Here is a 15,435-nt window from a genome sequence, read left to right as displayed (position 1 = left end):
GCAAGTTGAGGTTATCATCTTAATAAAATGGGTTCTTCCTTCCCCTGCCCAAATTTAGCCCAATTGAATTTGTTTCATGAGCAACACTCCCAACTGTAGCTTCTTCCTTTTGCATAGTATTGTAAGTATGAGCTCAATGAAGATAAACTATAGGGACATTTGCAAGAGCTCAACTAGGTCAGACAGCTTCTCAGACAAGGGGAAAGATTAATCGAGTATTTTGTGTGCCTTGAAGCTGGAGAACCCAGTCGGCTCCCTCAGGTGAAGTGGCGTGCATCCAGGTGGCCCCTTGCTACGCTGACATTTCCCATTGCTGCCTCACAACTGCTCCTGCCCCCATTCCCATCACCACGTCACACAAAACGGTCTCAGACACTTTGCCCTTCAACCGCATAAGCTTGCGTCCAAGGCTTCCGCTGCCGCTGCTGCTGCTGGCCACAAATCACAAAGCCCAGGCGGTGGCGGCATAGAAGAGCGGGCAATGGCGTGTGTGTGTGTGTGTGTGTGTGTGTGTGTGTGTGTGTGTGCGGAACAGGTGGAGGCCATGCGGGGGTTGATCATGATGAATGGAGCAGTGGCGGGTGGGAATTAGATGAAGGAGAAGAAGAGGAGGTGAAGGAAGAGGGAGAGTGAGTGACAAAGTGATGCAGCGGAATGACAGGGCCTCCAGGAAGGCATGAAGGAGAAGCACAGCACAGACGTGCCACCCCTCCGCACCACCAACAGCCCCTCCCTCTCCCCTCCCAACTCGAGTGTCCATTTGATTGGTTGAATCACAAAGAGAAGCCTCTTAAATTCTACTTGGACTTGTTTTGGAAACCCAACAGGCGAGGACGCTGACATTCACACGGCAGTATTTCTTCTAGCGCGTGAACACTGCAGTGAAGCGGCGGCGCCTAAATCAGAGCTCCCGTATGACTCGTCAGCCATATACTGCGCTCGTTCACTCTCTCACGACTCATACTTTCCTCTCTCGTGTGCGCCGCAATATTTTTCAAAAAGGACGTTTGACAGCAAAAAGACTAAACACTGCATTGGAAAAATGCAAGCCTGCCTCCGTGTGAACTTGAATAGTTTTGTGAAAAAACAAAAGTGAAGCCATTGAATTACCATATTTGCTCAAACAGTGACCTTCCTTTGAATAGACGCACAGCCACAGTTGGTCACCGGGCATGTCATCCACTTCCCCCAATTAATTTTCTCCCCTATTTCCCCTCATAAAAAGAAGTCACTCATTATCCCAATACGTATAAATGCAATTGTGGACATGGAAGTTAATGGCTAAGCCTTTTTAACCCCAGGTGCTAAAAAAACAACAGCAATTTTCAAAACACACACAGTCTCTGAGGCGAAGTATGTAACTGAAAAAAACCAAGACTCAATGAACACATACATTAGAGGATTTCTGACAGTCTTCTGATACTACACAGTAAGGAGCCAAAGGTCACAGAAAAAAAAAAAAAACTAATTCTGCAGCAAAGTGGCGACTGTAGAGTAACATTGTGGCAATCGGGCAGAGCAACAGGTAAGACAGTCTCAAATGTTACAATTATGATGGTGATGACAAAATAGATTAGCTAACAAATGACCGTATGATGTGACCAGATTCTATCAAATTAATGAAGACAGCTCCCACAACCCCATCAGGAAAAAAAAAAAAAGTAGGAACCATAATTACAGCGGTTCATTATGACGTAGCAGTGATGAATCTGCTGGACGAATGAGCGACAACACAGTATCACAACATGCGTGTTCAACCCTACTGACCAGGTACTGTTTAGTTTAACTGGCAGCATATTTGCCAGTGCAAAAAGTCAACAGTCGAGCTTGCGCTCTAATCTTCAGATCCCCGTCAGCACGCTGGATGATTTAGGTCAGGAGATGCGAGTGAGCATCCGCTGCTTTGTGTTAAGCAATATCTGGCGCCGCAGACGCGCTTCAATTGGCACAATAAAGGAGGAGATTTACTAGAGTGTGCTCGCAGGCCAGTAAAGCCACCGGAATCACAGCACAGCACAGCAGCGCGATGGCTTGGCACAGGCGCCGGCTTTCGTGTGCCAAGTGTTCAGGGCTCTAGGTGCTTTTTGGGAAGCCTGCCAGATGCCCAGCATGCAACCCTGCGACCATTGTCCACTCGCGGTTATCAGTGGGAGCTGACCCTGACCCTGGCCTGTCTGGATTAACTCCGCTGTGAGACGAGAGATCAAAAACGTCATCTGAACAAAATTCGTTATAGTGCATTCAAAACAATAATTAAAGTAAGGAAGCAATCAAACTAAACCCTGTTGATAGGTCGTGAATCACTAATCCATTAGCTGTACACAGCTAATATGTACGACAGCATTACAAAGAAGGTTTGCAGAGGATCGCTTATTAAGTTCTTGACTACAACTGGTTGAGTCAGAGTTTAATAGTTGGCTAAGCCAATGGGGGTTAGCAAGATATTGCGAAGTAATCTTATGTTACTTGTTATCTCGAAAGAATGATATTAAAATATTCATACTTGTTGTGGCATGTTATCTATCATTCATTAATAATGGTGGCGATTTTAAAATGAATCCACCTTATAAATATAACATCATAACATGAGTATTAAGATAATCTAGTTCCACAAATGCTACACAAGGTAATGTTACTTGTAATTTAGTTTTAAGATTGAGAAGACTGACAACATTTATAATAATACATAACTGTTTTTTTCTGTCATGCATTGTTAATGGAGGTTGTTTAACAATGAATTGTGCCTATAAATAGCTAACAGCCATGTGGCTAGTAGGCTTTTGCTTTTTTAAGTTTGATAAGACTTTGAATAAATAGCTTTCAGTCAATCATCTTTAATTGTGTTTTTTTTACCAATAAATTAACACAATAAGCTAGGTGGCTAGCAGGCTAATCTTGTATGGGTTAGTGAGGTAATGTTCCACAAGGTAATGTCACCTTCTGGCTTTTTTTTTTTTTTGTCAGAGCCAAAATATGACTGAATATAAACAAAATAGTCATACTTTTTACCACATAACATGGCTACATGGCTAGTTTGCTAACCTTATTAGGCTAACCTTGTGAGCCAATACTATACAAGGTAAACACATGGAATTTTTCAGTGAGAAAAGGCTCTTGAACTTCTTTCAGTTTTATGGAGTTTTTAACAGTGAACCGACACAAAGAAAACTACTGATACGTGAAGTACTGTCACAAGGCATTTTTTGGTTAGCTCCAAAAGGCTTTGGATAAAAGATTAGGTTAGAAGAAAGAAAGCAAGATTAAGTTTTCATTCAGTTTTAATGGTGGTTTTTAACAATGGATTCACCCTATAAATATAACATCTACCTGGCTAGTAGACTAATCTAATATGGATTTGCAAAGGAAGGAAAGGCAATCTTAAAGTGTGTGGGACACGAAAAAAAGTTAGCCTAAAAACTTTAAAGTGGAAGTCAACCCAAACATATTTTCTTTCAAGAATATGTTCTATGCAGGCCCAATAGTTGATAAATATTGCGTTTGTGGATTAAGAGTTAATCCACCCATTTTTAACCATCGCTGGGGGCAGTCATTTTGTCACTTCTGTCGACTGAAAATGACATTACAGTTGCTCGGGGCTCAGGTAACGACCAATCACGGCTCAGCTTCAACTTTAAGTGCCCCCCCCCTTTTCTTTTTTAAAAAAAATAAATTCAAACTATTTAACAGTGTCAAATTTACAGCAGTCGTTCTTAATGGCAAAAAATACAACTCCCACGGTGCCATGCAACATGACAGCACCATCAAGCTACAACCTTTATACCGAGGTTTCGACAGGAAGAAAAGTCATTGTTAGTCATACTGTGTATTGGGATGTGGTGCAAAGTGTCAAATACTGCATGTTCTTAGCAACACATCAGATGACAGAACGCAGTCTTCCCTTTTCAGAATAACAGACAAAAGAGCCGCCGCCTCCTTGGTCTGTGAGATTAGGGCTCCACAATGAAAAGCAAATAACTCCGGGTGACACGTTTCAAACATATTCCCAGCTGCCAAAGCGATCAAAACCCCTTTGCAATAAAGTTCACCACCCTTCCCTCTGTTGCTCCGGCTTTGGCTTTTCCGGCAGACACTGCAGAGGATTAACCAGCCGCCGCTGTTGAAACATTTGACAGAAACGAATCAGCCTGTTGTCATTCCCCCTTTTTGTGATGCAACACCCCACAAACCCTGTTGATGAATGCCAGGATTGAATTATTCTTATAGCGCCGATTATTTTCAAGAAACAAATTGCGACGCTCGCCGCCGTCCAACACCTGCGCTCGACCCTCTTAACAGGAGCCTCTCTCCGCTCCTCCATATCCCATTTTATCCATCTCTGCTCGCACTCCACCAGATGTCTCTTCTAAACCCATTTTCCCTGCCATCTTTAATTTGCACCCGCGTTTCTGTCATGTTACGTCTCCTCGCTCTCAGCTCTCGACATAAGCCCCTGGAAGAAAATTAATCATGTCATGTGGCTATATCTTATGTTTATTTCAATATTCGCTCGAGCTCTCCAAATCAACCTCTCTCCTGCCTGTGTTCATGTAAGGCCAACTAAACAACTTATGTCCTTTTAGTTGCTAACCAAAACAGCGGCACCTACAGAAACAGACTCTCCAATTAATTTAACTGTCAACTCTCCAACATTCTGGAAAAGAGTTCCCTGGGCAGTATTTAATATGATGTCATGTTTTATGGCTCAAGTTCCAGTGGACTCTTATGTGATTGGTCAACGTATTACTTCCTATTAGTTGCTAAACCAAATAGTATCACACACTAAAACAGTGTATCCGATGTTTTCAGGTGTGGAATTTCTTACAGCATGTTGGAAAACGCATTCCCTGAACAGTTTTGAAGGTTATTGTATCTTATTCGGAGAGCTTTCCAGTAGACTCATGTAACAATGTTCAGAGTGTATATGTGATTTATTACATCCACTTTGTTGCTAACCAAAACATCAGCACCTTACTTTTTCCGCCAAGTCTCCTTTTCAATGATTTTATCATCATTGAATTTTTAGTTTCAGTTTCACTTGACATAACTTGTAAGATAAATAGTCATGTTTACATTACTCCAAAAAGCAAAACATCCGTTGAAAAGGGGACACATTTTATCCAAGAGGGCACTGCAGTAAAGTGGAGACTGTGGAGGAAAATATTGCGGCGACAGCGGGAGAGGGTCAACAGGTTAGGTATATTTCTCTCTTTATTCACTCTTGCCCCTTTCCAAAAGAAATTGTGTCTCCCCCCCCCCCCCCCCCCCCACCAGTTATTCCTACCGGGCAGTGCTAAACATCGCGATTCACACACACGAAAGCGACGGTTAGCCCCTCAGCGTGCGCTCACCAAAAGAACACGAGAAATGCATTAGCACCTCAGGCTCCGACGAGTCCTGCTACATGCAACGTGACAGGAAGTTCTCTGCAAGCAGATACTGCACTAGAGCACTCACGTCAATGGAGAACTAGTCCTAAAGTCAAATAACAATCCTCATTCTATTCTCTTAGCTAGTTAGCCCGAGGGATTCATCAGTGGTACCATTACCCGCCAAACGAGATCACAGATGGTACATTTAGCAATTTTTACAAATGTTTACGATTTGGCAGTTGGCCCATGAACCAAAGTTAGTAAAGTTCCTTGGCTATCTACGATCACACACCATCTACTGTATGTGGCTGAAGAAGGCTCGGCATTTTATAAAAGTGGTCTTGGAAATCAAGCATACAAAATGCGATAGCCATTGCAATATGGACATCTGCCACGTAGGTAAAGATAATGTATCGTACCAGAAAACAATATATACTGTAGGGCGAAATTGAAATTTTGTCAGACAAGCAGTTCAGACTCTGCATCCGATTTTTTTCCGCCTTTTTAGCGAGAGCTTTGGACGGATCCTGTGTAAAAGGCAAAGGTAGATAAATGACAGGTCTTCTGTTGAGACTATGATGTCAACTGATGTTCGCAGACCTTCTACCTTAGAGGTCAGAGAAGCAGAACACTGCCAGCATGTATTGGCACTGAAAAAAATGATTCCACTGTATTCTTATATGTGCTTTTCAATGTCAGTCTTCAGCGTTCCCCTCCACTCCTAGCCATTTCCTAACCTGCCAAAATGCTGCCATCAAAGAAAATAATCAAAAGATGTAAATCAGGCTATTGAAACTGGAAAAAAATAAAAGTGAAAAATAAAAGCACTACTAATGGAAAGAAATATGAAGGTAAAGTGTGGACAGACCAACACTGAAAAACACGTCCTAGCATAAAAAAAAAAAATGAACATAATATATTGTGTTTTTTGTCTGCATTTCATTTTTTAATATAATCTCTTTCAATGCCAGTACTTCTTTCAAGTCAATACAATACAATCTAGAATGCCAAATTTTATTCTCAATGTCAAAACTTAACCGCAGTGTCCTGGCTCCATAAAAGTCTGGCTGCATTTCAAGTTTTCAGTGCGTCGCTCCTGTCAGCGCTATGCGTCTTTCTCCCTCCCTCTCTAAAGTCTTGTTGCAAATCCTTTAGTGGATGTTGTCTTCCTGAGACAACACTTTAAAGATTTAACAGCGCCATGTAATGGAGTCGTCAGGGGCTCCCCGTGCAGGCGCTCTGTGGACACCTTCTAACAAGGCGACGATAGTATTAAAATAAGTAGGTTAGGGAGAGGGGACATCCTCGAAACACAAGCTGTTGCCTGAACCAGAAGAAAATATCTATGCGGTGTTAATGAGGAGGTGGGTTGGAGAGAAGACACTTGCAGACAGACGATTTGTAATTTGTCATGCATTTCTGCTGAAATTTGTCATAAAATGTGACCAGCATGTGGACAGGTTCTTCGAGCAGGCATGGAAAATGCCGGCGACGACCCGGTCGGATACGATTACTTTTTAACACTAATGTATGCAATAAATCCAACAAGTCCAAAGGGTTCAAACATTTTCGACCGTATATATATATATATATAAACAACAAACTGCGGAAGCCAAAAATCAGCATGCCTCTTCTGAAGCCATGTCCACTGCGATCATGAGCTCCAAGTGACCGAAAGTAATTAGAGAGATGGAGTGGAAGTAACCTCGGCTGCAGCTTTCCAAAAAAAGACGCACACCACCGAGCCTGGCCGCACCTCCGGCATCGCTGGGAAGCGTTCGCTGTCAAGCATGTTAAGTTATCGAACAAGGGCCGCGTGTGCATGTGCGCTAATGGGCGGCGGGCAGCAAGCCAGTTTGAATCCGCCGGCAGACTTGGCTCCAGCGGACCTGTTCTCTGGCTAACTCTCGCATGGCCGGAGACGTGCACTCGCCCACGGAGCCGCACCAATTCAGACGGACCAGAACCCGCCCGCAGGAGGAAGACGCTCCGGCCCCATTCTGCCCTCTACTCGGAGGACTCGCGCGCATCGAATCGAGAGGACGTCTATTTCCGGCGCCGCCGAAAGCCCCTCAGAACATGTGTGCGAATTCAGACGAGGTCATGCCAACTTTTTGAGTCACCGCTGTACGGACTAAGACGCAGGACGGATGGAGGCGCACGCGCCCCCTGCGGGGTCCAGCCCAGCGGAGGGCTGGATGAAGGGACGGAGACCGCTAAACTGTGATTACGGGAAGAGCTATCCTGGTGCGTGAGAGGGTGGTAGAGATAGCAGTCGGAAGGAGCTAACATTGGGGCGGGGGGGTGCAGAAGTCTCTTCCCTGAGCGGCGGGGGGGGGGGGGGAATCAGAGGCAGAGTCGCGGAGGCTGAAAGACAACCGGCTACGGATAAGGAGGATAAGGAAAAAGAGCACACGTCAGCAAACCAGCGAGAGAAGGTGGGATATTTTTGTGCCAGCCTGCCCGCAGGTGCGCGGGACAAGAAGGACGACACGGAGGGGAACGGCCACACAAGCACACCGGTGTGTGCGCTCATGTGCGTGCTCATGCAGCTGTGGGAAGGAAGGCGAGCTTGGAGGGGGATGGAGGGGCCGCTATCGAGCAGGTGCTGGCCGTTCCGCGCCTGTCGGACACTCTTAGCCCCATTTGTCTTCACGCTGGCATCCACGGGTTTTGAATGGAGTCACCCCGTATCTTTCAAGAGTTCAAACTAGCATGTACGTTTATGCATCATCGGTCGCTTCGCGTGCAGTAAACGCGTGGTGCAAATGTCTGTCTGTGCGATTGCATACACAACTACCAGAAGAACGCACCAATTGATATGGATTACTTTTTAGGGTGATGACAGTTAAGATATTTGGCAGAATACAGAATCCGATAAACGATGAATCAGCCGATTATTGAGGGGGGGAGTCACACAGAGACGACCAGTCAGGGTCGGCTGTCTCCAAGTGCCCAAGCCGCCAATTTTACATCATCTGCAAGTGGAGATCTTCTTGCAGTTCCCGTTGAACGTTCTTTACGCGCGGCAATCTTCTGCACGGACTCTAACGAGCAAGACGGTTACGTTTCCGCCTCTCCTCCACTGAATTTAAAGGGAATGAGAGGAGGCACTTTGATTGGCCAGGAATCAATTCTGCTGTGCTCACTCCCACAATGGCTCAAACGCCCATTTCTAACTGTGACCATCTGCAAATATGCCAAAAGAAAGAAAACTCCACCCATGCACACGCCTGTCCATTCACAATGACACCACATTTTAGCAACTGTCCATTGCACTTTGACACCAAATCTAAACACCAGTCTGTCCATTCCCATAGACGCAAAATTTGAACATCAGTCCATTCACAAACACACGTCATGCAAGCCGCTGTCTGTTTAAAACGTGTTCATGGGTGAACATAATGTCTGTGTTGTTGCATAAAACATGGAATTTCAAAATCAGATTTTACACCATTTCTGTCAGTTGCCTTCCTACCACACAAACAAAGCAGGTGGAAATACGGCATTGATCACGCCTATCCGCCCATTTTGACAGCTCTAACAGCGTCCGCAGGTTTGATTGCACCATCATGTGGAGTCATTTCACAACCTTTTTCAAATTGAACCAACACTTAAAGTCAAATGGCGACATTACATTTCTCTGCTCTCACTGCAAATTCAGGTCTCATCGAGTCCTGCGTCCCTGCTCTTTTGCTCTTGGGTAAGCCAAAGTGTGAAGGAGGTGATGGACCACATGAGATGGAGAAGGAAGATGACAGTCAAATTTAACCAGAGCTCTGAGAGAAAAGCGGGGTTAGAACACACACACACACACACACATACATATACACACATACATATACACACATACCCCCACATATATATACATATGCATATATATATACATATATACACATACACACCCACACCCACACACACATATATATACACACACACACACACACACAAAAAGGGATAGAGAAAGAGAGGAGAGCGGACGTTGAAATGACGAGGGAAGCAGCCAGCAGCTCAAGCAGCAAAGGGTGACTGATCCGCTCCGAGAGGCTTGGAGACAAGACAGACACACGCTATATAGCCTCAGATAGTGCAGGCCAATAGCTCGGCAGATAGGATGCAGTGGCACAAGACTCCCATGGGACTTTGAAATGCCTTCAGCATCCTCTCTCGCTCGCCCAACCCTCCCTCCCTCTCTCACTTGCTTGCTCCATCCCCTCGTGCCTTCGCTGGATTGCATGATGGCACTGATTCATCCCACTGCACACTCCCTGACTTCTTAGTCCATAAAAAGCCTCAATCTTCCTGCCTGCTTGCCTGTGCGCCCGCGCTGCCTGGACTTTTACTTTTTTACACCCCGGCTTTGCTCCTCGCCTGTAAAGCCGCGGCGGGAGGCGGCGTGATCGCTTGTGCGACACAGGGCGCCCGCACTTGGCACGGCAGCTAGAACAGAAGGGTCCCACAGGAAGGGTGACGCATGCTGTGGCACCATATGGGGAGCCAAGGGAATGGAGGAAAGACAGGGAAAGAACTAAATAAGGAGGGCAACGTGGATTGTACAAGGATGGCTCTTGTGATGTCACCAAAGCAAAGCATAGATGCTCCATTCGAAGGATAAGTACACAACCCACCAACACAACCACCACTATGTCAGCTGAAAATAACTTCCTGTTAAGAAGTGTAGAAAGGAGGGGGTGGAGGTTATTTTTACATTAGGGGGAAACATAGGTGTGAATGACACTGAGGCTGAATTAGCAGGAAGGCGCAAGTATACTCCTCAAGTGGCACGCTCTTGCTTTGATTAAATGTGGTGAAAGTCACTGTCAAGTGAAAATAAATGTCTTCTGAAGTTGACACACCACAGAAAACAGTGTGGTTAAACTTGTCAAATTCAATGAATGATTGAAATTGGGGGGGGGGGAATCAAATATGTAAAATTCGTCCTCAAAATCACGAAAACTCAAGCCCTTCTCCGCTCCCAAATGCTGTGGGCGTGAACACTGAACACGTGAAACCAAAATTGGGACGCTACTTCATCCAGCAACTTTCTTATGTCTACATCGTGTGTGTGTCATGTCCAAAACTGCTAATCCTGTACAGTGTCGTGGGGAGGTGCTGGAGCCTAACCCATCTGATTTTGGGCGAAAGGCGGACTACACCCTGAACTGGTCGCCAGCTAATCGCAGGGAACAGTACATCATGTTTAATATGGAATATCTGCTTTAGCAGTCTGTTATCCTACTAGCTAGTCACCAGCTTGCTAGCAGGCTAACAGACCTCTGAGGCTTCTCAGTCAGCGGACGGTCCGCAAGACTTTGAGTCGCCTCTATATCTCCCCACCACCCAAAGAGAATCGATAAATCTAACCATTTATCAAGTCCCGTGCCGATTAGAATCTCTCTGTATATTTTTCGAGCTCCTATTTCCATGCCAGTGTTCTATTGGGCAGAGTAATATGCATGAAGGAGGAGGTCGGCATGGATTTGAGTCTTAGCTGATGTCCGTCTTCTTTAACCGGCAAACGACTTGAGACTGAATCCGCCAAGTCCTGCACTACATCTTGCCTTGGTTGCAACAAGAAGCAATTAATTTTACAAAAAAACTGCTTATTCTGACCAATCAAAGAACTAATGGAGCAGGTAGGCGCACAAGGCACCTTTAAAGTCCACGAGATGCAAGCGTCATTTTCCAACTGAGTGAAACTCTAACGACGATTGCGGCCTCGCCGCTAATGAACGCAGCACATTTGCTTTACACAAGTCTCTCTTGTAATCACCGAACATACGGAGCAGCTATGTCCTTTTTTTTTTTTTTGATCATAGCGTTCACAGGGTGAAGTTCAGTTTCAGCGGCTTGTTAAAAACAAATAAATAAAAGAAATAGCACAAAGGCAAAGTGTTAGCGAGGGGGAACGGTCGACGTCGAAACTTAAATGGGAGGAAAACGCCGTCCGCAAATGAGCGCTTTTCAAGGAGGGAGCATCATCAATTAAAAAGTAGGACACAGGAGGAGAGGTGACATGTATACACTATACATGCGTGCACAAACATGCCAATGGACAGAGCAGCTGGGCCTTCTAACCTTTCACTACATTAGAGAAAATGTGTGTATGTGTCATTTCCCGGGGACAACATAAAAGCTGACTACACTTGGAATGTGTTGCCTGGGTGATGAAATTTTGATTAAGTGTTTTTTTTTTTTTTTTTTTTGGGTGATTTGATCCATGGAAAACGTGACTTGGTTCTTTGACTTGAAACCGTGTTATGACACTACCAGCGCAGTATTGCTGAATAGAGGATGATGAAAAGAACTTCATCATTATCTACAATTGCAATAATTGTCCCCCGAGACAATTTACACAAACTTTTTTTTTTTTCCCACCCTCTGCAACATCATCCAGCCTGCATACATATTCTTCTGTTTCAGTGAGCCGGTGTGTTTACTTATAAAATCTGACTGACCTCTGACCAAGGCCGTGACCTGGTCCTTGCCGGTCCCAATGCGGTTCTTGACCTCGCAGATAAAAGTGGTGTTGACTGCCTCATCCACCTTGAGCACCTTCAGCTGGTTGTCTTTGATTTGCACCGTGTCGGGCATCTCTCCTGTCATACTGGAGGAAGACAGCTGCATTAGGCTGGATTTTCACTACGCCGTTCAGTCAGTTTGGACTATTTGGAGGAAAAGCTTGTCCAAACAACATGACAGTACTAACAGAATAAATCCCATATTACAAATGTTGTGTTAAAGTATGTGAAAGCGAGTCTTTCCCAAGTGATTCGTTTTATACGGTAATTCTGTAAAGAAACAAACAGATTCACGTTCATTTCCAAAGTGCACTTGAACACAGCAGTTACAGGAACTGCTCGAGTAAACATGAATGGCAGCTGCGCTGCAAATTGTCACTTAACTCATTCATTCCCAGACATTTTCAGACCCTCTTTTACACTAACATTTGAAAAAAATGTGAAAAAAATTATAAATAACTTCCTGGGATTGAATGGCCGGACTGTGAAAAGACAAGTAAATTCGTCAATGGCAGGGAATGAGTTAAAAGTAGAGCTGTCAAAATTAAATGGATTAATCGACAGCTACCGAGTACATTAGATTGTAAAACTCAAACGTTAACAACATATGAACACCTATTTATCAGCTATTCGGGATCAAAGAAACATGACTCACGACTGAGCATGTGGAGCGCAGCGTGCGACGGGATTGGCAAATCTCTTGCAGAGCGTCCGAGGAGTTTATCATCCATTTTGCAGAACATACTGCAATTTGCAGTTGCCTACGAATGTTGTCAGCCATGTCCTTAAAGCGGAAGTCAACCCAAACATATTTTTTTCAAGAATATGTTCCTAGCAGGCCCACTAGTCGAAACACGGCATTCTGATAAATATTGGGATTGTGGAATAAGTGTTAATCCACTCGTTTTTAGCCATCTCTGGGGGAGGCCATTTTGTATTCTGTCGACTGAAAATGACATCACAACTGCTCACAACGACCAAAAACGGCCGATCTGTTCTCTAAATCTGAGCCGTGATTGGTCGTTGTGAGCAGTTGTGATGTCATCTCAGAATTGTTTGAAATGCAAACACAATGATGTGCTGCATATGGCCCACTGAAAATGACTGTACAAATAGAAAGTCGGATATATACAGTAGGCACCAAGTCAGAACGCCTAAGAAGCGAGAGCGCTCACACAGATTTTCATTTACGCAATGTACATCTGACTCGGATAATCTTATTTATGAGTAAAACATTTCTTCCTGCCTTCCTCGACATCCGATATAGAAACATGATCAAACGGCAGGATCTCAGCTCAAGATCTCGTTTAATTTCCAATTTCTGCACTTCCGGATGATTACTTGTTCAAATGAAGGCACAGTTGGTCATGGTAATAGAAGAAAAATGCGAGTCGATGAACAGCGCCAGTCGTATTGTGCTGCTCATTGACAAAGGGTTAACTCTCAAGTCGGAGTCCATTATGAGAAATTAAATGGCTATTTCCATAAGCGGAGCACGGCACTGCAGCGGTTATATTTAAAAAAAGCGCTGAGTACTGCTCGCCCGCATGATTGCAGGCTTGGAGATGATGGTTGAGGAGAGGGGGAACAAAGGGGAGGCAAAAAAAATAAATAAAATAAAAGGTTGCAGAAATGTGGCGGTACTCACGACTTCCACAGCACTGTCGTCGGGACCGGATTGCCGGAGGCTTGACAGGTGAGCAGCACATTTGTACGGCCCATGTACCAATTATTGTCGTAACCCACTATTGTCACCTGGGGGGCGTCTGAGGAAAGGAAATGAGAGAAAGGAAAGAGGGGAAATAGCGCGGTACAATGACTACAATGAACGACTTCAAGCTTGGAGAGAGGCAAAAATGGGAGAAAAATGAGCCAATAAATAGCATTTGGACTCTTACATAAAACTTTGAGTTTCATCTGAAAGCTCTCCGGCGAGGTCTGCGTCCGGTGCGACACCACGCAGCTGAGGTCTTTGCCGTTGTCCGCCGCGGTGGGAGCCATGCGGTATTCGCTGGTGACCGACACCGTGTTGTCCTGGCCCGGCTTGGACGAGGTGGTGGCGTTGCCGTTGGCGGTGGTCACCCAGCTGATCTGCGCGGCTGGGCGGCCGTTGAGGGACTCGCAGCGCGCCACCACCGTGACCTTGGTGGCCGCTTCCACGGTTAACGGGGAGGCAGAGTTCTGGGGCTTCGCTGGAGGGGAAAGATGAAATCCCATGGTGAATTGTTGAACCTTCAACACGAAAACTTTCAAACCTAAATTTCCCACTGAGATGAATTAGATAGGTTGAATGTCATTATGTTTTGTTTATGCTGCACTGTGTTGCAAATTGCTCATCATTTTTCTGTGAAAAACAATAATATAGATTATAGATTGGCAACCATGACTCACTCCGGGAGTTCATGTGCCCTCCTTGAAAGCGGAATGTGATCAGAGCCAAGATGGACGCTGACAAGCTCGGATGACTTATGTAGTCTGCGGAGGAGGCAATGGAGGCGCGATGCCTCAGCTACAGAGGCGAGCACAACCAGACCAACTGGTGCTGAGCCAAGGTTAGTCCAACAGTTCCATCGCATTAACAAGAGCACAATTGATCTGACAATACCACTTATAATGGCAATTAAGCTGAAGCCCGGACGGGCTCTTAACCTCCACGCCACCCCAGGAAGAGGCAGACGTGCCGGGGGGAAACGCCACATTTATGAATAGAGAGGAATCAATGCGGGTCCCTGACCAAACGCGCATATGAACAGTCAAAGACTTGACAAGAAACTATAGTTAAAGGATTAACACCAACTAAAATGATAGCCATGCCCCTTGTGCTTTGCTGCTCACTGAGGTTTACTGAAAGAGTTGCGATGCAATTAAGACCAAGAAAATGCTGAGAACATTCCCAACATAGCTCCAACGACAGAATGTCAATTCATGTTTTCCACACAGTGCTTGGTGCCTTGAGATACGAATGATCTGACTTACGATTGTTTTAAGTTTACTGCCAAACCAAACGCAAAACAAAGACAATTTCATATTGTGTATTCAAAAACAACCACATAGCTTTGCTAGCTTAATGCTAACACTGAAAAAAACCCAAAGAAAATTCAATTCCCTACATTCAGTCATGTTTTCATAAAGTAAAATTTGACTTCCAATCCTTTAAATGGGGAAAGGTTATTGAATAAATTCAATTTGTACCTTCCGGGCACCACTTCATGGGTATTTTCTCACAGGTCAGTCTTGGTACTATGGTTACATGTGCGGTGTTGGTCATCTTCAGTACCGGTACATCACAGAGCAGTAAGAATACAGGCAGCGATTTTTTTTTTCCCTTATGTGCGGTGCTCCAAATATCTGTCGGCATGTACCCCACTTTGGTTAACATCATATTACAGTACTTCTTGACAGTCGGTTGCATCCAAGTACACTAGATGTTGCCTCAAATGTTTCAGTTAATTCCGCACAATCAACCAAATTCATCACAATTAATCGATTATTTTGCCCATTCCTAGTTGAGGCAACTCCGCTACAAAGATTAGAAGAGAACAAAG

General features: G+C 44.8%; 1 protein-coding gene across 2 annotated transcripts in view; it reads right to left on the bottom strand.

The window, feature by feature from the left end:
* Positions 1 to 15,435, bottom strand: part of LOC147143283 (poliovirus receptor homolog) — a 130,850-nt gene that overhangs the window by 54,244 nt on the left and 61,171 nt on the right. For both annotated transcript variants that reach the window (XM_086037391.1, XM_086037392.1), the window contains exons 4-6: positions 13,789 to 14,082; positions 13,539 to 13,656; positions 11,828 to 11,976 (exon numbers count right to left, since the gene is read on the bottom strand). In XM_086037391.1, coding sequence (XP_085893517.1) covers positions 11,828 to 11,976; positions 13,539 to 13,656; positions 13,789 to 14,082 — 561 coding nt within the window. The remainder of the gene's footprint in view (positions 1 to 11,827; positions 11,977 to 13,538; positions 13,657 to 13,788; positions 14,083 to 15,435) is intronic.

Source organism: Filicampus tigris, chromosome 8 (assembly GCF_054856515.1).
Source record: "Filicampus tigris isolate MCC_2025a chromosome 8, RoL_Ftig_1.0, whole genome shotgun sequence".
NCBI lineage: Eukaryota > Metazoa > Chordata > Actinopteri > Syngnathiformes > Syngnathidae > Filicampus > Filicampus tigris.
Note: the sequence above shows the minus strand (reverse complement) of the source record. Positions and strands in the feature narration are given on the sequence as shown.